This window comes from Malania oleifera, chromosome 4 (genome assembly GCF_029873635.1).
Source record: "Malania oleifera isolate guangnan ecotype guangnan chromosome 4, ASM2987363v1, whole genome shotgun sequence".
Lineage (NCBI taxonomy): Eukaryota > Viridiplantae > Streptophyta > Magnoliopsida > Santalales > Ximeniaceae > Malania > Malania oleifera.
Genome location: NC_080420.1, coordinates 481282 through 508979, shown reverse-complemented (window position 1 = coordinate 508979; position 27698 = coordinate 481282). Strand labels below are relative to the sequence as shown.

Sequence of the window (27698 nt, the reverse complement as noted above, 5' to 3'; positions counted from 1 at the left end):
CCCTCTCCAATTCCTCTCCCCAAGAGTCCTTAACCAAAGGCATGAAGGATGACTGATCCAGCCACATATTCTCAAATCTAAAAGGCGTAGGACCCCAAGACACCTTTCTAGATCCCAACAAGATCGGAAAATGGTCAAACGTAGTTCTAGGAGAACATGATGAGAAAGGTTTGGAAATTCATCCTCCCACTTGCTGCAAAACAAAAGGCTAACAATTTTACTAGCCACCACTCTAGCCCCCCCCCCCCCCCAAAACAGACCAAGTAAATGGAGCTTTCCCCAAGGGAATATCTCTTAAACCACGGTCCCTAATAAAAAAAATCAAATTTTGCATGCTAGTCGTCACTCTACCACCCCCTTTCTTCTCATTAGGAAATTTCACAGAAATAAAAAATCGCCGCCCACGATCCACCTAGGGGAGCAAAACCCAAAAACATAATACAGTTCCTCCCAAAAAGAACTCCTTAGAGTAGGTCTACTAGGCCAATACACAAAGGAAACCCACCATTGACCCCTCCCTCTCACTTCGAATAACACAAAAATGGAGAAAAAACCCAACAAAGTGTCAAATTTGGAAATATTTTTAGGATCCCACATAACTAGTATGCCACCTTAAGCATTACACGAGGGTAAAAATTCCCACTCCCTACTGCCCCCCCCCCCCCCCCCCAAAAAAATCAACCTCTTCCAATTTAGCCTCCTGAATAAGGACAATATCGAGTATTTGTCCAAGACTTCCTCTATCAAACTCCTCTTCCTAAACCCCTCTACTCATCTTACATTCCAACTAACAAGTTTCTTAATTTAACTCACTTACCCCCCCTACCAATCACTTTTCCACACTAGTAATTAATTGAAGAAATCATATTTTTAAGATCTTTCTAAACTTTATTTTTCCTCCTCTCCTAAGTCCTAGGATTTAGGCACACCTTCACCAAATTTCTAGCATGATCTAAGAGCTCCAACCCTAGATCCCTGAGGAGTTTAAGTGGGTCTAGATTGTTTTTCTAACCACCCTTGAAACTAAACCAACAAACCTTCCTCCAATTAGAGTCCTCCTTGAGGCATAAATTTTCCAAAGAAAGAATGGGTTGGGTAGGAATAGATAGAATACTTTTGCTAATTCTAGACGAGCAAGGGTCCTACCAAAAAAGATCTCCCTTTCCAAAAGAACTTAACACCCCCACCCCCCCCCCCCCCCCCCCCCAAACATCACAAGGAGGATTAATAGAATTGTCCATAGGAGAAGAAATGAGCCCAAGGCCAGTATTAGAAGGCATAGGCCCCTAACATTTAAGACTTCCAAATTATCAAAATTGTAATTAATGAGATTAATACATGCTCAATCATTTCAGGATGTGGTTGACGGCAATCTCTATCCAACTGCTATGATATCATTACTCACTTGACACTCTTAGCCAACTCTTCCCCAATATCTTACTATATCAAAAATCACGTGACCTGAATATATAATTCTATTCTTTGTTTCCTAAGATTTAGTCTCCTGCCTCATTATTTCGCATGCATAACTTTCTAGACAATCAGGAATCTCTAATTTTTCCATAGCTTTCAACTGAGAAGATCTCATTAACACATCCGCAAATTTCTAAATCTATTCCAAAAGCAAACCATTGTTTTCCTCAACCAACCTTCCAATTCAATACGGAAAATCTCCCATAAAACGCCTTTGTTTGGCCTCACAAAGTTGTGTTGCATTTTCCACAACATTTTAAAGGATCTCACTCTTTTTGACCGCCTCTTCCATTTCTAAAGATTCTACATTATTTGCTACTTCCATCTCTCCACCCACACTGGGCTCACTAATCCGGCCCATTTAGAATTTTTTGGGTCTGCCGAGAAACGGGCTTCAATACAAGACCTCCTAGCCTAAAGCGAGTGACAGAAAACTATTTGTCCACTTTCATAACTTCCAACCCACTAATCGAACCATTAATTTGGCCAAAGAGCTTCCAAAATTTGAAAAGGAACTAGGCTTCATTAATGCCTCATATACTCTCTCCCCCGATTTTTCTCTTTCCAATAACAAGATCTTGCCGTTCTCAATTTTCCAGCAAGTTTCACCAGGAGTAATTCCTTCTCCTATCATGCTTAACTCCATGCTTTATGACCTCCTCTACATAACTGAGCTCGTTGGGTAACCCTTAAATGTCATATTCATTTCATTTCTCTGCTCTATATCAAAAAAACCCATTGTCTACACGACATGCATAAGAGTCTTCGGTTGATCCTTTTCTGGCTATCTACATCCCCTTTCAACAATTTGCAGAAACTCCACCAATCTAAGGCTTCCCTGCCTCAACGAAAATCTTCCTCCTGAGTGCAGCAATTTCTCAACAACGATCATTCTTCCAAATTTGTTTGACATAAATTTTGTGATCAACAATGATCCTAAAAATCTCATCTACTTAATCCATAGGAATTTAGTATTCTACCACCAAAACTCTGTCACCTGTTCCTAGAACCAGCAAACCTCATTATTTATCATAACATAGCAAGACATCATCCTTCTTGACTTTTCCAAATTCAAAGGGCTCCTGATAACGGATCTATTCAAAAGAGAATAATTTTTTGTCTACTAAGGTGGATTCCGACACTGTGGGTGCTCTCAAACTCACTATGTACCTTCTTCCTCAACCCACGGACTCTACGGAAGACTCAAAGATACTTTACTAATGTGAAAGGCAAAATGTCTACTACCTGGCAAGGATATGGAGGCCCCCCATAGCGAAGGAAGGGATGCTAGTTGTTCTCGATTTCTCTTATTAAACTAAGAAGTAGCAGTAGCAATTCCTAATAGCTTCGAGCTTTTGGATATAGCATGGCAAATTCTTCAGAAAAAATTGTGTCTTCTACAATGGAATATGATAAGTGAGATTTCAAGTAAGTGTTTACATAATCTTCTTCTGTCCGAAGAAATGATTCATAGAGAGAACACAAAGAATAGCTTTGGGACGACCCTTTGATGAAGAGTGAGCTGCTTCGACAAGGAAAATCTTTGATTCTAGCTGAAGTCACCATCACACAGGCCTAAGGTGTCCAGCAAACAAGGTCGGGAGGTTGGAAGGAAGCTCAACTGGACTCACAAGTCCCACTAGGGCTACGAGGGTCGCAAGTCCCCCTTTCGACAAGAGTGGGCTACATTAAAAGGGGGTGCTTCAAATCTGCCCAAGGTTGTTATTAACTAGGCCTGAGATGTCCGACGAACAAACTAGGAGGCTCGAAAGCTGGGGAAGTGGTTTGATGCAAGCCACAATTCCCTCTAGGCCTCACTCCCATCCATAGAGCAAAGAATCCTTATAAGAGTCGCCAGCCAAAGAACGAATATGGGTTGCGAGGCGAGTGATGTTGTCGAAACAACAAAGCAACAGTTGATCTGCAACAATGAAGCAGAGGTGTCATCGCGAGAGGGAGCAGTTCCCCAGTCGCAACACCTTTTAAAGAGGCAAAAAAAAATTTATAGTCTTTCAAGTGTACTCATCCCCTTTGGCCCATATCAAAAACTTCTTCCACGGGTTTTGACAAGAATAACATAACATAATATGTTCATTTCTCAAGGGTCGAGTGATCCTACCCCCTTCCTCTTTAGGATTCCTACTACTGCTCGATAGTCTTCAACAATCTCTTCTATCTTCTTCATTTATCTACCCTTCAGAACACTCTTCGTCTATCTACCCTTCACAACACTCTTTCCTATAGGAGGGAGGGACATCTTGGGGCTCTCATTTTGTGCAAAACCTAAATGAATGAGACAACTAATCTTGCCCTTTTTCTAAATGTGCTTGATTCTTTTCATACTTGATTGAGGAGCAATAAAAGGATTTGGTACCTAGGTCCTCTATAGACTTCTCTCGCAAGCCTTTCTCTTTTGTTTCGATCAAGTTTCTAATGCTATCCCTTTTTTCATACATTTTTTATTCAGGAAGCTAAGGTCTCTTCAAAAATAAAGGCTTTCGTTGGACTGTGATCTTTAATAAAATCAACACTAATAACAAGCAAAGAACAAATCGGGCTCTACCATTGAACATATGTGTCCTTTGCTTTGGCAGTTGGAAGACTTGTTCATATTTGCTCTCACACTATCCATTTGCATGGGTTGTCAGAAATAATTTGTTTTAAAATTTTATTTCAATATTTTTTTTAGAACAAAGAATTTTATTATAAAAGAGAGTAATGTATATAAAAAAAAAAAAGAAAAAAAAAAAAAGATAAAGAAAGAACAAGAAGAATAAGTAATCTTTACATTGATAACACTAAGTTAAAATAAAAATTCATCGTAAACTGCAAACCAACTCAATGAAGCAGAGCCAATCAAAACTACTTCAAGTCCTCCAAATAAACATGATGAGAAAAGACATTAGCCCGACGCTCACAGCAACACAAGATAAACCACTCTACTCCAACGCAAGTTAGCAATAGCCACCCTTTGAAAATTCTAGCACTGCTCTCAAACCAAACACACCGACTAATAGCCATAATGATGCATCGCCACAAGGCTTTCCTATCCTTCCCTTTGCCAAAACCCCAAAATGTGATATTATAAAAAGCCTTCAAGGTGAAAGGCCAAACCTAGTCTTCACCAAATATTCCAAATAATTTGTTCCAAACAACCCAAGTAAAAGGGCAATAGAGCAATAGATGTGAACAAGTCTCTGCACACCTTAAACAAAGGAAAAAAACATCAGGTGGCAGGGCCTTACTAGGCCTTCTCTTCTAAAGCAAATCACTATTATTAATTCTTTCAAGAACCAAAGAATACAAACCAAAAGGATCCGCATTAGGGCCATAAGTCAAGTAGGAGAAAGAAGATTTACAAAAGAATTCCCCAAAAGGATCTAAACTCCAAACCTTTATATCACTCCCCAAATGAGTGTGAAAAGAATCACGAAAACTGATTAAAAGAGCCAACTCATTAATCTATTCGTCATTAAGATTTCTCCCGAATGAAAATTCTAAAAGAGATTGTCCCCTTGTAAAACAAAAAAAAATAAAAAATAAAAAATAAGGGTGTCATGAAGATTAGAAACTCAATAAAGACATGAAAAGCAATACCCAAAGGCATCTCCCAACCCACAAGTCCTGCCAAAACGAATTTGCTCCCCATTACCCAACATATTTTGGTTCATATGAAAGAAATTTTTTTCAATATTTTTCACATGACATTTTTTTTTAATTAGTTAAAATTGGGGAATCATCACATTTTACTCATATTTTCTATCAATCTCTTCTAAATTTAGGAAACCTCAACATCCTTACCAAAATATAGAAGTGCCATTGCACTTTTTTCACCAATATATCGATTTATGTGCACCCCTAATGTTCCACATTTTAGAGCATGTGTAGTACCATAATCCTGATCTCATTCCACATTCTAGGCAACATTGTTTTGATCTTTCACAAGAGGGTTTTTATTTTTTTGGGGTCTCCATCGCACTCTACAAATGGCTTTTGTAGAAATGTTTCTCTTAAAGACTTGCAAAGAGAGTGGAGTGCTTTGCTTCACTAAAGTTGTTTCCATTGACTTCTTAGCACATACCTTGTTCTCCATGTGATCTTTCATTCTTTGATTGCAGTTCTTTCCTTTTCTCTCTATTATTAAGTTCTTTATTTATCCAAAAAAAAAAGCTAAATTAGAAGTTACGATGCTTTATTCCTAATGTCTCCTCTTTTCTAAACTAAAAGCATGGTGATTTCTTCCCCCTTTTGCTTCTTTTGAGACCCTTATCCCCTCAAGCCTTTTCCTGTTGCTACATCACCGCAACTTCTTACCTCCATAAAGATCGTATTTGACCTCACTATTCAAGTGTCTCCAAACCTATTGGAACAAGCAGAACCATTAATTTTCCTTTAAAAATCATTCTATTACCAGCAGAACATTAGTGCTAATGCTAGAAAAAGGTTCGCAACCTCCCAAAGCAGTTGTATTTCATCTAAAAAATTTCTCCTCTCAGTAGAACATAATTGTACCATCCAAACACTTTCCCTACCAGCAAAACTAGACTGCAAAAACTAGAAGCAAGTTTGTGTTATCCAGAAGCATCCTGTCTTCTTAACCTAAGTGAATACCTAATTGTTTCCATCATCAGTCAGTTACAAAACTTTTATCATTAACCTATATACACCTGGCTACTTTCGAACATCAACGACATCTTTCGTCATGCCTAAAAAAACTATCACCCTACCCATTGAAATCTATACCTTTTCCTTATTTTTCTAATCAAGATATCACTATGTCTTGCTCAGTCAAGATAGAAAAAAAAGTGTTCTCGTTTAAATGGATCTCTTCAACACAAGATCTAAGAATTAAGGAGCAAGCCGAGAATGAGAGGAGACGATTTTCAAAGTTGGATGTTTTTTTGACACAAAAAGAAATTCATTAGATAAATAAAGAATGTACAATCAACACAGAAGACATATCCTTAATGAAATCTAAGAAACCCCAGAAAAAAACAAAAAAAAAAGGGAAAACACAAAAAAAAAAAAAAAAACAGCAAACTCAAATCAACGCGTCATTAGAAGGGACTTCCAATCCAACTAAACAGCTATCGAACTCATCCCCTTAAAAGTTCCATTCCCCACCCACCATAAAGAAGCCATAAAAAGCACTTTCTCCCACACCAACCAATATGGAGTCGTCGAAGTTCAAACGAACGATGGAATGAAAGGTGTCAATTTTCAGTCCCTGTAGCAAGTCAAGCAACAATGAGTTATGGTGCATAAGTTTCTAGTGGAAGATGAGAATTCCTAGTAGTATCAAAGAGGCAATGATGTCTGACTTTTGTGACTGGATGGTGGAACGATAGGAGATCAAGAAGAAGGTTTCTGGGCATAGGGGTTCAGAAACAAAGAAGGAAGAAGGATTGTCAGGCTGGAAGTCTCGATGGGAGAAGACCTGGACGCATTTTTCACATCTCACCCAAAATTGCCAAATACAGAATTTTATCTTAACCCGAGCCCAATTTAATTTCTTCCCAGGGAATATCCATGCATTACATTCCAACCATAACCCCCATAAAACTACAAGTTTTCCACAATTCCATAGAACTGCCCTTTCCTTCCTTCTACCAAAGCATGTGAAAGAAATAACTAATCTCCCCACAGAATAAGAGTATACCCAACTTTCTCTGGATATACCAAAAAGCTTACTCCAAATACTCCAAGAAAATTCACAGTGCAAAAGAAGATGAGAAACTGTTTCGGAATTTTTGTAACAGACCACACATACATCGGGAGAGAGAGCCTCCAAAGTTCTCCAAATATGCAACAAGTTATTAGTATTAATTTTAATGAGCACAACCAACCAAGTGAAAGCCTTAACTTCGGGGGGAGCCCTGGCCTTCCAGATGATTTGATAGAGTGGGTAAGAAGAATTGGTGTGACAATTGATGTAGGACAAGAAGCAAGATCTTGGGAAGAGCCATGTTGGAGAATAATTAAGGCAAATTGGGTTAAGGGAATGTTGGGTTGAATAATAGTTTATTATGTATTTAGTTTAATCAGTATCATATTATGTGTATTTTGGGGGCTTGTCTATAATATTTGTATAAAGTAGGAGTACGTTTGCATTTCATGTAGTTTTAGGGGTATGCGTGTAATTTTATGTGTTTAGGCTTTCATATAAATAGTGTGTGAAAGCCATGTTGTAAGTTGGTTGTTGATGAAATTGAATTGTTGATTGAACGTCAGTTTCCTCTAGTATCTCCTCTCTCCTCCCTTCACTTTCCTTCCTCTCTTCTATTTCTTCTAAACCCTCCAATGGCTGCAGAACCTTGATGCGTTTGGTATCAGAACTCAACCATGATCTCTTTCTTCCATTTCAATTCCTCCATCTTTTCCTTTCAATATTCTTCTTCCCCCTGTCCTTATCTTCTTCATCCCCCCACTGTTCTACAACTTCTGTCTCCCTCTGCTGCTGCTTCTTCTCCTTCTCTTTTTCTTTCCTTCTCCTCCTCTATTCTGTAACTTGTCCCTCCCTCTCTGCTGCTGCTTCTTCTTTCTTCTCTTCTTGTTCTCTGGTTTTCTGCTCTGCCTCTGTTCTGTTCTCTCACTCTCTGTTCTATATCTTGTTGGGCTTTTGTGGAGCCTAGTTGTGTTTTAATTTGGATGACGACCCGACCTCTATTTAATTAGAGATTTCTATCCTAAGGCTTAGTCCATGGTGCGAAGGCGCAACATATAGAAAAGGATTGCTTTCGGGTGATGTGGGTTCATGTTGTTGTACCTGTGTGAGAGCGAGAGGGAGAGCATTGTATCGCCGCACTCTCAATGTTTTCTTCCTGATAATATTAAAATCCCTGCAACTCCGTGGACGTAGGCAAAATTGCCGAACCACATAAATATTGTCTTGTGTGTGTGATTGATTTTTCTTTGGCGTTATTTTTCTTTATTTTGCTTCTCACAGGTTTCAGGAATTTGTTCTTTATTCCCAACATATCTAACCTTCCCTTCTCTGTTCTATCTTTCATATTCTTCTTCTTCTACATTCTTCCTTCTTTTCTTTTCCTCTTTCTATTTCCTTTCCATTATTCTCTCTCTGATCCTTCTCTATTCTGAAATTTCAGTTCCAAAAAAAAAAAACAAAAAAGCAATCCTGCAATTTCTGAATTTCTTCAGAAATTCCAGTCGTGTCCCATTTTTCAAAAAACCACCTTCCAGACGCCTTCCTGCAACACCATCCATCCCATTAAAAACAGAACCCCCCAAAACCTTCACCCTCAAGTTTTCATCGCCGTCCGAACACCAAAGGAACCCCCACACACCGGCCAAACAGACCCCAGCCACCGGCCTTTGAGAACTCCCCACCCACTGATCTGCAATCTCCTGAAGTTTCATCACCAGAATCTTGCCACTGCGACTCACGCGTCCCACGCACCGTGAAGCACATGAGAAAGTCTCCTAGAGTCTTCCGCAATTTCCTGTCTCGTGAGAAATTTTCAGCAGCCATAATAGTTTGAGTTTTTCCATGATAATCTGATCTGCAGCTTGACATTTTGATAGCGGACTCAATATATTGTAAGCAAATGCAATAATTTGGCATGAAACCCTAGAAATTGTCACTGCTGGCATTGAAAATTAGGTTTTTTTGCTGTAATTGTGAGTTTTCCTCTTTATTTTGTTTGATATCAGGAGGACAATCGATATCAAGGTGGATTAAAGATAGTTTTTGAGAAATTGAGAGTAAGGCTAGTGGGAATGTCATTTGCCAAACTTTTGGTGCAATTTCAAGCTTTTTAACACCTTTCTCAATTGCAAATAAAAGGTTTGCAAAACCATTATTGATAGAAGATGTCCAATGAATGTGGTTTCCATAAATGGAGTCACTCAAATGCAGCTGCATTCAGAACCTCACCCAGAGCCTTATGAGATGTTTTGGGTTGATAACTCTATTGTACATGTTTATGAAAGATGTTTGGTTCCCATCCAAATAGGTGAATATTTGACTAATGTTTGGTGTGATATTCCACCTATGAAGATTGGCCATGTACTCCTACCTATGAGATTGAGATTGGCCATGTACTCCTTGGTTCTCCTTGGTTGGATGATTTGGTGTGGTTCAAGGGCTTGAGAATACATGTCTTCCACTATAATGGGAAGAAAATCGTTTTGAGCTCTACCAATTAACCAAGACAGAATCAGTCACATTTACTCAATTTGAAAACACTACAATGCATTTGTTTGAACTTTGAAGGCATCCAAAGTCTTCCATACATCCCTATTGTTGAGTTTGTCGTCCCTGATATGTTCATTGATGCTAATTCTCAACTCAAGTCTATGGTGCTGCCAATTGAACGTGATTTCTTGTGTCATTCAAGCATTGGCTTTCAAGGAGTCCAAGTTTGCTTCTCCCTTTTGATCCTCCAACATTTCAAAATTTGAGGCCGAACTTTTTCTAACTAGGGGAGAGTTGATGTAGGACGAGAAGCAAGATCTTGGGAAGAGCATATTGGAGAATAATTAAGAAGAGCTGGGTTAAGGGATAGTTGGGTTTAATTAGTATTTTATTCTGTTTTTAGTTTAATCAATATAATATTATGTGTATTTTGGGGGCTAGTTTGTAATATTTGTGTAAAGTAGGGGTATGTTTGTAATTCATGTAATTTCAGAGGTATGTTTGTAATTTTATGCGTTTAAAAATAGTGTGTGAACGCCATGTTATAAGTTGGACATGAGTTTCCCTTGGCATCTCCTCACTCCTCCCTTCCCTTCCCTTCCCTTCCCTTCCTCTCTTCTACTTCTTCTACATCCTCCCATGGCTGCAGAACCTTGATGCTGCCCCTGCATCACTCAAGAACTCAAAAAATTATTTACAAGACCACACTCCCAACTGATCCAAAGACTATGACCAAACATCCCTCCACTCCTATTCAATAAAGATAAGAAAGAAGACAACTCTACCAACTCCCTACCATCCCTCCCTGAAGAAAGATTACTCCCATTCAAATAATTAACAAAGATGACAACTCCATCAACTCCCTATCATTAAGAGGTCTCCTAAAGTGGAGAATCCAGGAAACGAATGGGCTAATCAAATCCCCAACAAAGAAAGATTTAGCTATACTTTGTTGGATTTCAGTCGAAAGAGACAATGCCGCCTCCCTCACCTCAATTTTAGTATGAGCAATGAAAGAAGGATAAATCTGGGATATGGACCTCACCACATACTCCCAAGAGAAAATCTTAAATTAACATTGGTATCACACCCATTCTCATCCAAATGAACTTGCTTCTTATTACTCTATGACAAAAGGACAATGCTTCTAGAATAAAACATCACAGTCATTTAGCTAAAAGTGCATTGTTTTCAAACACCAATTTACCTAGACCAAGCCCTCCCACCATTTTTGGCCTACAAACCTTGCCCTAGCTAAGTGGGTGGTCTATGTGATCAACCCCCCCCCCCCCCGGCCCCACCAAACCACAAAAAGTCTAATATAATTCTCTCAAGCTTGCTAGCAATCCCCATCAAAAATCTTTAAAAAAAATAGGAAACATGGTCGAATGCTAGAAATACAAGCCTAACTCAGGGATATTCTTCTCCCTAAATAGAAAAGATCCCCCTTCCAACTATTTAACCTCTCCATCACCCTTTCAACTACCCGATTCCAAAAATCCTTTGCTCTGAAAGGAACCTTAAGTCATAGGCCACTACAAAACACCACACCCCAATTCATTAGCCCTTTCAGTGACAAGCTCCACGGCACATTCAAAGCTACTAAACCACTCTTCATATTAATTTTAAGGACAAACACCCTCACAAAAATTTGAAGAATATCCAAAATTCTCCTAGAGGAACGGCTATGATCATCAAAGAAAAAAATGGCGTTGTCAGCAAACTGAAGATGGGAAACAACCACTCCCTCTCTCCCTACTTCTAGACCTTTAACCAACCCCCTCTCCACAGCCTTACCCACCATCCTGCTCAAGACATCGGCTGCGAGGCAGATAAAAGGGGGATAATGGGTCACCTTGTCTAATGCCCCTAGAACCACTAAACGAAGATTTTGGCTCAACATTAACAATCATCGAGAACAACATATTAGACGCACAGCCCCTAATCCACTAACACCAATGCTCTCTAAAACCCTTTCTCTTTAGGGCTTCGTCCAAGAAGCTCCAGCTCAATCTATCAAAGGCTTTCTTGAAGTCTAAGATAGACCCCCTCTTCTTATTCCTACAAACATCCTCCACCGCTTATTGACCACTAGAGTAGCATCCACTATTTGCCTCCCTACAAACACACTTGGGCACTAGAAATAATGTCAACAAGCACTAGACTTACCCTATTATGTTGGACTTTAGTGATAATTTTATACACAATAGAGACGAGGCTAATAGGTCTAAAATCCTTGACCTTTATAGATTTGGACATTTTAGGCAGTGAGGCAAAAAAAGAGGAGTTAATGCTTCTATTCAAAATCCCATTACCAAGGAATTCAGTAAAAACTTTCTGCAAATTGCCCTTTACAACCTCCCAACAATCTTGGAAAAAAGCAATATTAAACTGATCCAGTCCTAGGGCCTTATCCCTTTCAATACCAAAAAACCACCCCCTTCACTTCCTTCCTTTCAAATGATCTCTCTAATCAACTGTTTTGATCAATAGATATAGGTCTCCAATCCAACCCCTTTAACATTGGTTTACAATGATTCACCTCCGAATAAAAGTTTCTAAAAGAAATTGATACTAATAGATGTGATTTGACCTTGATCACTGGTGACTTTCTGGGAATAGGGGTTTAGAAACATGCAATAAGAATCCATTTTTCTAAGATTAATAAAAGTTATGTCGAAGAACCCATTGGCCAAATTGAATGACATGGGAAAAAGGTAATTAAATTTGAATTCTCAATTCGCTCTCTCTCTCTTGCACTACTCTCCTTGAAGTGACATTGTTCCTCAAGTCATCGAGCATGGCAAACACCTCCCTAGTGCTCTCTCCCTCCCTCTTCCTAGTTCTCTTCGACTCCAATACCATCGAACAGACTGTGCTCTTCCTCTTGAAGACAAACCCTAGCTGACCTTTAAGTCCTCAAAAATTGTTTCGTCATCACCATTCATCCTATTTCCAACTCTCTATTATCAAAGTCGGCACTAAGTCGATTGCATTAAAGTTGACTCTTCTCTGACTTTCTTCTCTCTTGGTGTTCTCTTTTTAACCTGAATCCAATCAACTAAATCGAAGTCATTTCTCCTCCGACAATATTCCCCCTACAAGTTCTCCTGCTCAACCATCGAGAATCATGAAACCATACAAAGGTCTATGTAATTGTATTGCTTGCAAGAACCCTCCCAACCCTTAATTTTGTCAGTCGTGCCACCCTTCCTCAAACTTGATTCCCACTCTTTGAACTAAAGAGACTACAAACTCCACTGCAGTTACGGCCTGTGTCTTTATCCCTTAACCCAGTGCTCTTTCTTATTTCTGGCCCCTCGCCTCCATCTTGTTCGAATTTGGCACAAGGCGAGGAGAGTTTGCCACATTCAAAATTGAGAGAAAAATTATCTCAGTCATACAATTGGTCACAGCTACTTATCATATCACAGAATATGCTAGAAGACATGTTTCTTACATCATGTTGGACGAGGAACTCGTAAGGGTCTTAAAGATTTTGAGTGTGCTCTATAAGGCCAACAACGAGATTGTTGCTAATCCTCTTGATGCCAGATTCACTAAGGAGAGAAATATGGTAAAGTTGAAGGCTTTTGAAATTGGCAAGGGCAGGTTTGTTTGCATGGAGAAGGATAGTAGAAAATGCCTCCGTGATGTTTTTATATCAAAAAACTAGATGCAGGGCCTTACTGCCGTATTGGAATTCACGTCACCCACAGATGAGGCCTCCAAAGCCAACAAGGGCTACTAGAAATACTTAGATTGTGGCTCTTCGAATGTTAGGATAGAGGAGGAGAGCAAGAATGTGTTTCAAAGACTTTCCTTTGTTGATGTTACCACTGGAATTTCAACAAGGTCTAATCCAAATATGGCTCTCATTCGCAGCCAAATGTGTAGGGGGATATATCCTAATAGGAATCCCAGCTCTACAAGAGAAACCGGGTAGGTCGCAGGGGAGGCCACTAAATTTACTAGGTGATCTTTTGGGAGGAATAAAGGTTATGACAAGGTTGAGCTAGACACTTCAAGGCTCAAAATTTATGTAAATAAGACATCTAAGTTGGTGTGGGTCACAAATGAAAAAAAAGAAAGTGTACCAATAAGAGATGGCAGCAACCTAGAGTAGATTGTGTGGGTCCATCGAGGCTACAGAATGCAACAATCTCTAGGGAAGACAAAGGCAAAGAGACCAATTGCACTAAAGCAACGATCCCCATGATAAGCAAGGAACAAGCAGAAAAGAGCAATCATTTTTCTCCTTTGTTGTTAGACAGAAGGCCACAAGGGAAGATATGAAATAGAAGACTTGTATTTTGACAAGGAAGAAGAGATGGGTAGTATAGCTGAGTTTGATATGGAACTTTTGATAGATCAGATGAGAGCAAATCTATTGATGAAAAAAAAGGAAGATTCCAAGAGGGAGGAGATCCTTAACATAAAAAGTTAGTTAAGATCCCACAGGTATCGCAAAGAGATTGTCTTCAGCTAGATCCTAAGAATGCACAAGCAGGTATAAATTTTACTAATCATTATTTTGATCATTTGCTAACTCTAAACAATAAGGGGTCATTGTCTTCAGATACTAGCTTTGGGCCCAATTTTTCTCATGTGTTAAGTCAATTCTTCCTTCCAAGAGCATTGCAAGGATGTGTCTGCGAAGGGTGATTCCACAGAGGATCCTAGTCCATCTAGAACCAGTAAATGTATTCTGCCTCCTTCTCAACTCTCTCTCTCTCTTCAAAAACTTTATGCCAAAGGGGGATATCTAATAGAATGGAGGGTTATGGGGTTTGCTTTGAGAATGGTGAGAGAGATAACCTAGACTCGCATAAACTCCTTGGGGATCTAGGTCTAGAACTTCAAGACCATATTGAAAATTTGGTGAGTTTGGATTCAAGCCATAGGACTTATGAGAGAAGGAAAAAGAAAGTTCAGAAAAATCTAAAAATCCTTGTTTCTTCAATTAACTATAAAGGGGGTAAAGGGTTGGAGAAGGGGGGAAAAGCGAGTCAAATTATGAAGATTGCCAATTGGAACTTTAAAGGGCTAGTGGAACTAGATAAAGTATTTTGATTAAGGATTGGACAAGTACTCCCCAGACATTGTCCTCCTCCAAGAAACCAAATTGGCCAGGGTGTAATCAGAAGTATCAAGGTTAAGGATTTTAAACCTATTAGCCTTGTTTCTAGTGTCTATAAAATTGTCACTAAAGTCTTATCTAACAGTTGAGTGAGGTGCTCACTAATAACATTTCTACTACCCATGTTGCATTAGTTGAGGCGGGGCAAATAGTGGATGCTATACTTGTGGCCAAATAGGTGGTGGAGGATGTTCGTAGGAATAAGAAAAAGAGTTTTGTCTTTAAAAGTAGATTTTGAGAAAGCCTATTATAAAGTGAGTTGGAGCTTCTTGGATGAAGTCCTTGAGAGGCGTTGGCGTAAGTGGATTAAGGGTGGCTTGTCGAATGTGTGGTTCTCGGTGATTGTTAACAGTGAGCCGAAATCTTGGCTTAGAGCTTCCAGGTGAATTAGACAAGGTGACCCTTTATCCCCATTTCTATTTGTCCTTGCAACTGATGCGTTGAGCAAAACAGTGGATAGGGTTGTGGAGAGGGGGTTGGTAGGTCTAAAAGTAAGGAGAGAAGAAGTGGTGGTTTCTCAACTTCAGTTTGCTGATGACACCACTTTCTTCATCGACAATCATAGCCCTTCCTTTACAAGAATCTTGGGCATTCTTCAAACTTTTTAGAGGACATTGGGCCCTAAAATTAATATAGGGAAGAGTCGATTAGCAACTTCAAATGTGCCCCTAGAGCAAGCGAGGGAAAGGACCACTAAAGTGGGACGTGGCATTCTAGATTGGCCTGACATACTTAGGGGTCCCTTCAGGAGGTAACCCTAGAGCAACGAATTTTTGGAATCCAGTAGTGGAAAGAGTGACTAAGAGGTTACACGATTGGAAGGGGGCACTCTTCTCTTTAGGGGTTAGAATAATCTTAATCTAGTCTTGTCTTTCTAGCATTTCGTTATATTTCCTGCCACTATTTAGGATTCCAATAGGGATTGCTAGCAAGCCCAAGTGAATCAGAAGAGACTTTACGTGGTCAGGTAGGGGGATCACAGGGACCACTTAGTCAACTAGGGTGTGGTTTGCAGGTCAAAAAAGGAGGGAGGCCCGGGTTTAGAAAAGTTGGTGTCTAAAAGCACAACTCTTTTAGCAAAATGGCTATGGTGTTTCCCTCTAGAAGAATTGTCTCTTTAGCTTAGGGTAATAAGGAGTAAGTTTGGGTTGGATGAGAACGAGTGGGATGCCACTGCTAGCTTAAGATGCCCTTTGGATAGTCCACAGAGGTTCATTTATCAGATTTATCCTTCTTTCATCCCTCACAGTAAACTTGAGGTGCAGAGGGGCTCTCGAATCATTTTTGGAAAGACCCTTGGTTGGGTAATGCATCCTTATCCAATTCATTCCCTCGTCTTAAATCAATTAAGCTCCGAGAAAAATAGAGTTATATCTTTCTTTGTTGAGGATTTGAGTAGTCCATTGGTTTCCTAGAATCTCCATTTAGGAGACCTTTCAATGATAGGGAGTTTGAAAAGTTGTCTTCTTTGTTATCTTTATTGAATGGGAGTAATCTTTCATCAGGGAGAAATGTTTGGTCCTAGTCTTTTGATCAATTGGGTGTGTTTTCTTGTAAATCCTTTTTTGAATTCTAGACTCACTCCAATTCTTATTTCCCACTCTACCATTTCACTTAGAAGACTAAGGCTCCTCCAAAAAATTTAGGCTTTCACTTGGTTAGTTGTGCTCAATAAAATAAATATTAATAACTTGCTGCAAATTAGGAGACCTTTGAAGGCTCTCTCTATCGATGTATGTGTGCTTTGTTACAAAAAATTCAAAAGCAGCTTCTCATCTTCTTTTGCATTGTGAATATTCTTGGAGGATTTGGAATATGCTTTTGGAACTTCTGGAGAGAGCTGGGTTCGCTCTTCTTCGGTTTGTGAATTTTTAGCTATTTCTTTCAAAAGCCTTGGTAGGATAAAGGACAAGGCAATCCTATGGAAGTGTGGAATAATTGCAGTTGTATGGGGGTTTATGGTTGAAGTGTAATGCAAGGATATTCAATGAGAAAAAATTGAACAGGGTGCTGGTCTGGGAAAAAATTCAGTATTTGGCCTCACTGTCGTGTGCTAGTTTGGGTTTTTTCAGAGGAATTAGTTTCCACAAGTTACATGAGATTGGAGGAACATTTGGGATTGCTGATTTGTTACTTTTTGGTATTTTTATAGCTGGTTTTCCTAGATAATTCCAGGCCTTTTTTTTAGGAGATCTCTTATTCTCCCTTGTGTAATTCTCTTCCTATAAATAAAATTTTATTTTGCTATCCAAAAAAAAAAAAAAACTATTAGCCAAATGCCAAAGGGATGCCAAGAGAGCCACTCTGCTCTAAAGAATATTACTGGAAGTGGCAACCCCTTTAAAAATCTTCACATTTCTTTCCATCCAAATGCACCAAATAAAAGTCAGAATAGTATACCTCCATAAAACTTTCCCTTCATTTCACTTAAAAAAACCTCCAAACATAGCTTCCAAAGAAATGGTCGGCCCATTTCCATTGTTGCTTGAACTATGTGTGGGAATGACTGATGCAGCATTTTCTGAGAGGTTGATGTTGTCATCTACTCCATCATCCGTAGGACTATCGTATTCAGTTCTGTGGGTGGATGGCTGGGTCATCATAGTAGGCTTTGGAGTTTGGATCTCATCTTCAGAAGAATCATCATATGTCATGATGGCGAGTGATGATTTTGGTGCTTCCTCTGGATGTAATGGATTAGCCATCTCAGTAAGGAATTTAGAGAAAGGATTATCCTTCTCTAGAACCCCAATTTGTGGCTCACGATATGGATCACTTGATTCTCCAAATTTTTCTTGTCTTTCTTCCTCTAAGCAGTGGAGACAGTTGTTAACTCAACCCTCTAGGTTTGGGCTGGTTTTGAGTATACTGCCTCTTTTTTAGATGAAGAAAAGAGTCACTGCCTCTAAAAGATGCTTGCATAGATACTGGCTGGAATGTTGGCTGAGGGGAGCTAAAGGCCAAAGTAGTTGGAGGAAAGAGAGGGTCAATCCTCACCTGTCTATATTGTTGCTGCTGGCTTTGCTTGAGAGAATTTAGTTGGGCTTTGAGGTGCTGCATCTCTGCTTCTTTCTTTTTGAAAGCATGAGAGAAAGCTGACATATGCTCGATCATTTGCATAAGCTCCTCATGCAATCTATGGATATGGTTCTGGCATTTTTCAATGAGGATTGATGTGATGTCGTACCGATCATTGGAGCACCCCAGATCTCTACCTCCATAGTAGCTATCCTCCATCATCAGATGGTTTACAGACTTCAGAATCATTCCTTTTATTTGGTTTCTCCTAGATTCTTAGAGAAATTTGTGGACAATACAGGAACATCAAGTATAAAGATGGGCAGGGAATCTGACATGAAGAATTCAGAGTCAAACAAAGATGCAGTCTTCCCAATTTTGATATTTTGATACTAAACTGGAAGATTGGTATGAAGATGATAACAATTTGCTACTAGAACTGACTTGGGAATACTAGGAAATTTGTCTGATTTCATCTTTAGATGAAAGATGTGGAAAATTCAAAGGCTGCAGAGGAACTTAAAAAAGAGTCTGGATGAAGATCGAAATGAAAATCCAAAGCAAAAGGCTATTCTTAAGGAGGTAGGGAATTATAACAGGTCTGCCTTTTCTGATCAATCTAGTAAAGTTTTTTCAAGCTTTTCTATAGGTTCAAGGAATCTTTTTTATGAGGAAGCTTTGGCTGCTAACGCTTTCAAGGATAATTATTTTTGTTTCCAGCCCCTATTCCATCCTTGGACTGATCCTAACTTTGGGCCTATAAATTCCAAAACTTGCAATGAGTTAATTAATTCTGGCAAAGGTATCATGCCTACGCTTGTGACTGACATAATCGAAACAAATTACCTTTCTTGCCAAAGGGAATTTGGTTTTGTAGGAGAGACATTAACCCTTGATCCATGGCAAGATGAAAGGGACAGTCAGGACCCACAAGAGCTTACAGACAAACCGGGTTGCTCTCTAGTTAACCCTTCAGGCCACACTGTTAAGGTAGTTGTCTCCCCTAGAAACTATGAAAAGAAAAAGAAGATAATGGAAAAGGAATTGCAAAAATTAGCCTCTACCATTAACTATGGAGGGGGGAAGCTTAAGAGAGTTAGGGGCAGTAAGGTGGTAGAACGAAGATTTTGAGCTGGAATATTAGGGGTCTGGGCTGCCCTGGTAAACGTCGTCAGATTAAGGATACCATTGTTAAGGTAGCCTCATACCTAGTCATCCTTCAAGAGTCTAAATTAGAGGTGGTGGACGGTTTTCTTGTTAGGAGTATTTGGGACTCTAGATTCAAAGATTGGGTCTAGTTAGTGTCCATAGGTTCCTCAGGGGGTATTGTTATGAGAATTGTATCATTTATTATCTTCAGTCTGCAGATGACACTATCCTCTTCCTATCAGATAAGTTGCTTCTCTAATTTATTGACTATCTTACAGGTGTTTAAGAAAGTGTCTGGGCTGAAAATTAATTTCTCTAAGAGCAGTTAGGTGGGTCTGTGTACTAATTTGGACTCTTTTGCAAGGCTAGCTAGTTGTGCCATTTTGACTTGGCCTACTATTTATTTAGGTGTACCCCTTGGTGGTAATCCCAATGGGGACTCTTTCTAGAACAGTGGCTAGGAGACTAGACGGGTGGAAAGGACCTTTCTTCTCTTTATGGGATCGTGTTACCCGTATCATGCTTGTATATCTTATACCCCTTTGTATTACCTATCTCTTTTTATAATCCATGTGAGATTGGCAAGGAGGCTTGAGAAATTAATTATAGATTTCTTATGGCTTAGTGGGGGAGAGAGTACTAGAGATCATCTTGTAGGTTGGAAGACTGTTTCTAGGCCTAAAAGGGAGGGATGCTTGGTCTTGGTAACTTAATGCCAAAAACAACTCTTTGGTGGGAAAATGGTTATGGGCTTTCCCTTAGAACCTAATTCTCTTTGGCATAAGGTAATTCGTAGTAAATTTGGAATGTTACAAAGAGTGAGATGCTAAAGTGGGAATTAACATTACTTATTCAAGTCCTTGGAAGTTTGTATGCCAAATTTATGATTATTTCCTACCTAAAGTGCATTATACAGCTAGTAATGGGGGAGCGTATTCACTTTTGGAAGGATCATTGGGTTGGGGGAGATGCCTTTGGCTAGTACTTCCCCTCATTTTTTTGTTTATCAAATCTTCATGACACCTTGATTTCTGCCTTTCTTCTTTTGCAAGAAGATGGGCACTCATGGAACTTCCATTTGGGGAGAAATCTAAATGAGAGAGATATTAATGAGATGGTTCTTTTGACCGGGTTGCTCGACTCTTTTCATGTTCATTTGGGGAGTGATAATAAGGTTTGGAGTTTAGATCCTTCTAGGGAGTTCTCATGTAAATCTTTTTTTACCTACTTGACTTGTGATTCTACTACGGATCCTTTTGCTTTGTATCCTTTGATTTGGAAAGCTAAAGCTCCCTTAAAAATAAAATCTTTCATTTGGACTGCAGATACTTGAAAGAATTAATACCAATGATTTGCTTAAATAGAGAAGACGTAACAAGGTCCTCTCCCCCGATATTTGTGTCCTTCACATAAGGAGTGAAGAGACTTGTGCACATATCTTTCTTCATTGCCCTCTCACATGGCTATTTGGAATGAGTTATTTGATATATTTGGTGAAAATTGGGTCTATCCACACACTTTGAAAACCTTTTGTACCATTACTTTTAGGGGTTTTGACAAAGAAAGGATTGGAAAGCTCAATGGTATTGCACCATTATGACTATTATTTGGTGTGTCTGGTTGGAAAGAAACACTATAATATTCAAAAATGTAGCTACTATTAAATTTTTTCCTTTGTAGTAGAGTGATATATCTTGCGTCACTGTGGGTATCAACAAATGATTTTTTTCGTCATGTTTCTCAGGAGGACTTGCAGCGGAATAGGTTGCCTTATTTATTGAGTTTGGTTCTCAGTTCAGGTTGCATGCTTTGTTACTAGCTTCTATTGATGTAAAGGGCGGATTTCTCATTCTCCTTGTCTTTTATTTTTTCTTTTCCATTCTCTTTATAATTTTCTGATGTACATTCTTCTCTCTTTTAATACAATTCTTTGTCTATAAAAAAAAAAAAGTGCCCGTATCTCTCCATATTAAGATAGTGTCTATATGTTTAACATAGAAGAACACAACGAAATAACACCATCTCCTCTTTCTTTTCTTCTTCCTTTATTTACCCCTTGTTTTAATCCTACAATTGTATCCTTACTCTCTAAAAGGTACCTATTCCAATAGGTGTCTTTTTAAGAGTTATCCCCTTTCATAAGTGATACCTATTCACTCTCTAGAAGGCACCTATTCCAATTAGTGCGCTTTAAGATTTACCTCCTTCCATAAGAGAAACCTATTCACTCTCTAAAAGATACCTACTCCTATCGGTGTATTTTAAGAGTCACTTCCTTCTATTACTGATATCTTACTCATAATGGATATCTTCCGAGAGATGTCTCCTTTCGTGAAAGGGTGCCTCTATCTCTACGCAATGATATAATATTTATATTTTAACATAGAAAACACAAGAATTACATCATCTCCTCTCTCTCTCTCTCTCAGTCCCTCTCTCTCTTCTTCGTCTCTCTCTCTCTCTTCTTCGTCTTCTTCTTCTTCCTCTATTTTAGACAAGTACATAAACTTCTCAAAATTACCCTTATTTTAGTCTTACAATTGTATGCTTACTCTCTAAAAGGTACTTATTGGTGTGTTTTAAAGTTATCTCGTTCCATAAAAGATACCTATTCACTCTCTAAAAGGTACCTATTCAGACAAGTGTACTTACTATTTATTAGTCCAAAAAATCCTAACGATCTTGAAAGAAGGCATCATAAAACCATCTTGACTTAAAGCTCTCTCTATCCATCTCAAACACATAACACTAATCTCCTCCTCCTCAAAAGGCCTCTCAAGCTACTCCAATTTGTCACTTGAGCTAGAGCACCAGTCCAACCCCTCAATCATAACTCTTCTTCCAGCATCTTCCTCAAAAAAAAAATTTAAGTTAAACACATTGGGTGTGCTCGACCTCATAGTCTACAATAAAGGGGACAAGTTGACAATAAAATTTTGCTTACAAGGGCCACATCACCTCCAACGTACAAGAAGAAACTCTATGTTGAATTATAGCAAACAAAATCTTAGAACCAAATTATGGGGAAATGCACGGATTTTTCTGGGAAAAAGTTAACATGGTTACTAGTGTGGGAAGAGATTTAGTATATGACCTAGTGTGTGAGGTTTGGATCTTTTTGGGGTGCTAGTGTAGTGATTCCAAAAATAAAAATAAAAATAAAAATAAAAATAAATAAAAAGTAAATAAATAAAAATTTATTTATTTATTTATTTTTTATTATTATCAATTAAATAATATAATATAATATATTAATATATTAATATAATATAATATAATATTATAATATATAATATATATGTAAACTATCCTGAAGGATAGGAAGAAATTCCTAAGAACAGAACAGACCCCCCTGCTGCGCAGCCGTCTCTCTCTCTCTCAACTCTCTCTCTCTCCCCTTCGACCACCTCTCTCTCTCTCTTCAATTTCTCTCCGTCGGTAAGCCGGATTAAAAAACAAACACCACCACGAGGTTCTAGGGCCGATCCTCGTCAATTTAATTGGAGCGGATTTTAAATTTGGGCTTCCTAAGTACCACTCCAAGGCTAGGCTAAAGATAATGAAATTATATCAGTTAATTATTTTAAAAGTTTAATAAGTTATTGGGAGTGTGTGGGCCTAGGAAATGTGAATATGGTTATTGTTCTGGGGTTGAATTGATTAAACTAGGGTTTCTGAATACAAGATTTTGTGCGAACGCCGCAAGCATCATGTTAGATTCCTCGCGGGTATATTTTCAGTAATCAAGCAAGTGGAATAAATTATTTCAAGCATTTTGGGAATCAGTTCATTAATTTAAAGCATGAGAAAATGATAATGTTGTGAAGGATTTGCTAACGTATTCGGTATTTGAAAATACTGGTTTTGGAATATCATATATTTATCTGAGCAATTACTAATTTATGAAATATTATTTAAAATTTGTGTGGCATGAGTATTGGTTTTGTTATCGTATATTTAACATGTGGAAATATTTTATGATGAGATGTAATTTATACTGGCAGATATTCTGAAATGATAGAATATGATTTATACTGGCTTATGAGCAATGTGATGTATACAGACATGATATTTTTTATACTGAGAAATGTGATATATACAGACAAGATATTTTTAATATTGAGATTATTATGGAAATTGTGGAAATGAGAACCCTAATGGACAAGTGATGTATTTAAGAGCATGGTACCGTTGCTAGGAAATAAGTCAGTGCAACCACATTGCTTGGTAAGAGTATTAGTATTGGAAGTCGATTGGACCTACGACGACATGTTGACCGCCCCTGGGTCCGAATCAGGCTGTGATGGGCCAATCGTACTATAGACGAGGTATGTTTTGACTTAACCTGGTAGGCCAACCATGGCTAAGTCCCGCCTTCGAGCCGCACAACCCGGTCATGTGGGGTGACTACATGACAATGATATATGGATGTCCATTCAGGTTGGTTCCTCATTCCATACATGATGGAACTACGTTTACAGACATGTTGGGCTTCGAACCCAGGAAAATGTATTGAGCACGTACATATTTTTGAGAAAAATATATGGTTGCAAATGTGTGTGTGTGTGTGTATATATATATATGGATATGGGTACAGATTTCATGATTACTCAACTATATTATGTATTAAATGAATGTGTTTTGATTCATTCAAACTCATGTTGCCACACACTGACAATAATTTATTCCATCTTACTGGGAGATGTCTCACTCCTTAATATTTTAACATTTCAAGAAATTCAGCGAGACGAGCTTAGAGAACTCCGAACAGGATTAGTAGTTGGGTTGGAAGACAGTGCTGGTGAAACACTAGTAAGCATATGTATATGGATTTGCTTAGTAGTACCTTGAGTTGTAATATTACCTGGTTTTTGGGAACAAATGTGTACATATATATATGATATGATGGTTCTTGAATTCTAGTATTGTATTCGAGGTTATGTATATGTTTCCGGTGCATGTTTTATTTGAGTTATGGTATTAGAGAAATATGAAAAGGAAAAAAAATATGGTAGAAATTTCGGGGCGTTGTAGCTAGCTTTCCAGATTTACAAAGAGATTGAAGGAACATGTTGGCTTGATGTTTAATTTTCCTTTGTTGCTTTATGTTTTTTGTTTCTGGTGTGTACCAATTTTTTTCTCGAGAGATGTCATATTCTCCCTCTTACATATACTCTCCCTATTAATTTAATCTTCTTTTGCTATCCCAAAAAAAAAAAAAAAAAACTCAGACCCAAATTGCTGAGGGCATGTTTAATTTTTTTTTTTTTTTTAAAAACTGTTTTTATTTTCCTTTTCTAGTTTTCTAAAGAATTACAAAAATGCCACATTGTTTTTCAATTTCCACATTTGTATAAGAAAGTTGGAAAACAATAAAAAGATGTTTCCCAACATCCTTATACAATTGCTGCAAACTCAAAACAAAGTGGCATTTTTGTAATTCTGATTATTTTCTGCAGTTAAACAGACCCTAAATCTCTCCAAGTTGCTATGCCACTTGAGTAAGTCTAACACAATTGGCATTCAAAATGGAAAAAGAAAATAAAAATAAAAATAAAAACTTAAATAAAGTTAGGTAAATAGGCTAAAGTCATTCATACATGATAAAGAAGGATGGCTTATCCTTTGGCCATTTGGAGCTAAAATGCATGTTCCTCCACCAGAACTAAAATACATTTACAATTCAATGTGGCGGCAAAGAAGACCACTTAAAATATAAAGAGAAAAATACTAAGTACATTAGAAATGTGAAACAGAAACAAGTGGGTAGGGTTGATGATAAATGAGAATTGCAATTACAAAACAGCAAATGTGACAAAAACTGAATTCCAGAGGGTTAAATGCATGGAGCATGGCAGTATGTAACTCAACTTACTAAATTTGCACAGGAATTTCCAGAAAATTTTTGGTTCATGAGTCGCATTAAATCCAATTAGAGGGATATTGAAAAGAGAGAAAACATCTTCTAAAATCTTGTGTGGACAAAGCACATAAACAGCTGAACACATACCAATCTCCTCCACAAACAGATCTTAGAACTCCTAAGAAATTTCGGTTTCAATAAGAAGAAGGCCAAGGCATATGAAAGATAACTGCTACTCTAGCGTCTCATTTGAGAAAAATAAAAGAAAATAGTTCCAAGGAAATGTGAAACGAAGCACGGAGTTCAACAGGGAGCAAATGCTTTTTTCAACAGCATGGATCAATTACAAATCGGATAAAAGGGAAATTCTCAAACTAGGATTGGACAGATTGGACTCACCAAACTCATTAAAAAGAAAGATCCAGCACTACATACCCACAAAAATAAGATGGTGGAAAAGATCAAAAAGCAATAATCAGTTATATTCGAGCAAAACCTGCCACATTGCTATCCCACATAGATAAGAAATAAAACTATAAAACTAGAGAGCCACAATGAATACCATGACACTTTCAGTTTAATCTGTCCCCATCCCCCAATCCAAAAGAAGAAGAAGAAGAAGAAGATGAAGTATTTTAGGAAACGAACAATAAATTAAGCAACTGCTTAAATCAAATAGTTAAAAAGGGCAGCCCGGTGCACAAAGCTCCCATGCATGTGGGGTATAGGGAAGGGGCGGACCACATCCTTTTTCTTTTCCATTGCAATTTCTGGATTATTATATGTAAAATATAGGATTTCTAATCCCAGCAGGAAAAGGAGGGAAACGGATCTATACTATGCAGCCTTAGCTTGCATTTTTGTAAGAGGCTGTTTCCACGCATCAAACCATAACCTTTATTGTTCACATACTTCAATAGAAGTAACTGATCCAAATAATTCTACAAATAGACAAATAACAATGCCATTCCATTTTAACCCAATTTGAAAATTCAGAAATTTTCAAATTGTCATACGAATATTATTCAGCAAATAAACCATTGAGTGAAGCAAATAATTGAAAATCGCAACTAGATTAAGCAAAATAAAAGTAATGACTGCAAAAGTATTGTTCTGATAGGCTTCGAAGTAAAATTTTAGTGAGTCATGGAAGGATAGAGTTATATACCGAGGAGGCCGAATCACGAAATTGATGAACTGATCAATCATCTTCTTTTCGAAATGTCTCGCAAAGCCACTGTGCCTTATATTATATTACTATACTATAGCATATAACAAGATCAAAATTAATGCACTATAAAACCAGATGGGCTTCTAAAGACGAAGCCATAAAGCCCTAACCCGCATCAACCGAAACTTCGCTGGAATCGCGGGAACGGCGGACATAACATTGTGGATAAAAGGAAGCCTCGCCAAATAAATAACTAGAAGAATGATGCCCCTACCCAACTCCCGCAAGAGAAAAAGGGGAATTCTAGGAAATCAGTTCCACCCCCAATTACCCAAAATTGCTGAGAAAACCAAAATCAAAATGCATAAATAAATTATAAATATAAGAAAGCTGATTATAGTAGACACAACAATCAACGTGACTTCACCTCCTATGAGTAACGAGCCTCGTCAACTCCATCAGGAGCATGGCGCGGTAGAAAGGCATTAGTAAGAAGGAATATTGGAAGTTCAATTTTAGGTAAATACACTTACGGAACTAGCGGTACCTGTGGATGGTGAGAATTACTATGTGAGTCAGTGAGGATCGCAGATGGTGAGAATTTGCTCTGTGAGCCAGTGGGGACCGTGGATGGTGAGAGTTCTCTGTAAGCCAAAGAGACTGTGGATGGTAATTGAGATGTGTCTCAAGGGTCGGGTTGGCCGAACGTCCAACTGATGCACGGAAACCGTATATACATTCCGGACTTTACCTGATCAGCGACACCTAGGGAGAGGACGCTGATCCATTAGTTTGGTGTCAAACCAGGGGGTCCAAAGGGCTTGTTGGTTGCTGGAGTTCCTATGTAATAAAAAAAAAATGAGTCTCCTCTACTAGTCCACTTTTGGAGAGCATGTTTGATATTTTTCTTTTTTTAGTTTTATTTTATATTAAAATATTTAATAAAGGCTCGGTGGGACTTTATTTCCCACTTTGATGTCTCCTAAAATTCATTGGATAGTTCAGCAATTTTTAAACAAAACTCACTAGACCATCCAGCGAGTTTTAAAGAAGGAGGGCTACCACTAGATGACGTGGCAGCCAAAACTCGTTGGATGGTCTAGCGAGTTTTGACCTTGCCGTCCTTGGGAGTGATTTGTTAATGGGTGGGTGCAAGAGGTCACATAAATTAAGCGGTGATGTTCAGGTTGTTCCTAGCAAGGAAGGTGTCACTGGTGAGGATCATTCATCTTATACCAATCAAAGTATGAATCCATTTCAGCTAACCAATCCTGAAAGATCTTTGAATTCATTTGACCATCATGTGTAGGGGCTTCAATTTTTACTCTCTTCATCACATCCATATTCGAATCATGATTTTCCTACGATATGGTCTCCTTGGTTGAAATTCATCTTCATCATTCTAGTGTGGAACATAAGGGTCATAACGTTGGAACCTTCTAGGAGCATTTGGTCTTTAAGGGGGATGAACAAGAGGTCGTTCTTAAGGTGGTGTCCTCTCTCTTGGAGGGTTGTTTGGCTCCCTAGAATGATGTGAAGCAAGCTCATAGTCCTCAAGGGGCTACCCTAGATTTTTTGGTGGTGGGTTAGGAACTAAACTAGCTTCCAACCTCTCAATTCTTGTAAGGGCATTAGTCAAGTCTTGGTTTAAGACATGGACTTGTTCTTGTAGGTCATCTAGGAGTGTATCATGCTCCATATCATTCCTACGACCATGATAACAATTCCC

The 27698-nt window shown here is 38.4% G+C and overlaps 1 protein-coding gene across 5 annotated transcripts in view; it reads right to left on the bottom strand.

Annotated features, from left to right (window-relative positions):
- The window catches only part of LOC131153260 (uncharacterized), a 115115-nt gene extending 88733 nt beyond the window's left edge, over positions 1-26382 (bottom strand). The window contains exons 1-2 of one of the 5 annotated variants that reach the window (XM_058105455.1): positions 26140-26303; positions 25967-26060 (exon numbers count right to left, since the gene is read on the bottom strand). In XM_058105455.1, coding sequence (XP_057961438.1) covers positions 25967-26007 — 41 coding nt within the window. In that variant the 5' untranslated portion in view covers positions 26008-26060; positions 26140-26303. Of the gene's footprint in view, positions 1-25966 lie in introns of all 5 variants that reach the window. The other 4 variants (XM_058105453.1, XM_058105456.1, XM_058105454.1 and 1 more) reach the window with 4 other exon arrangements.
- Between the last annotated feature and the right edge of the window lie 1316 nt (positions 26383-27698).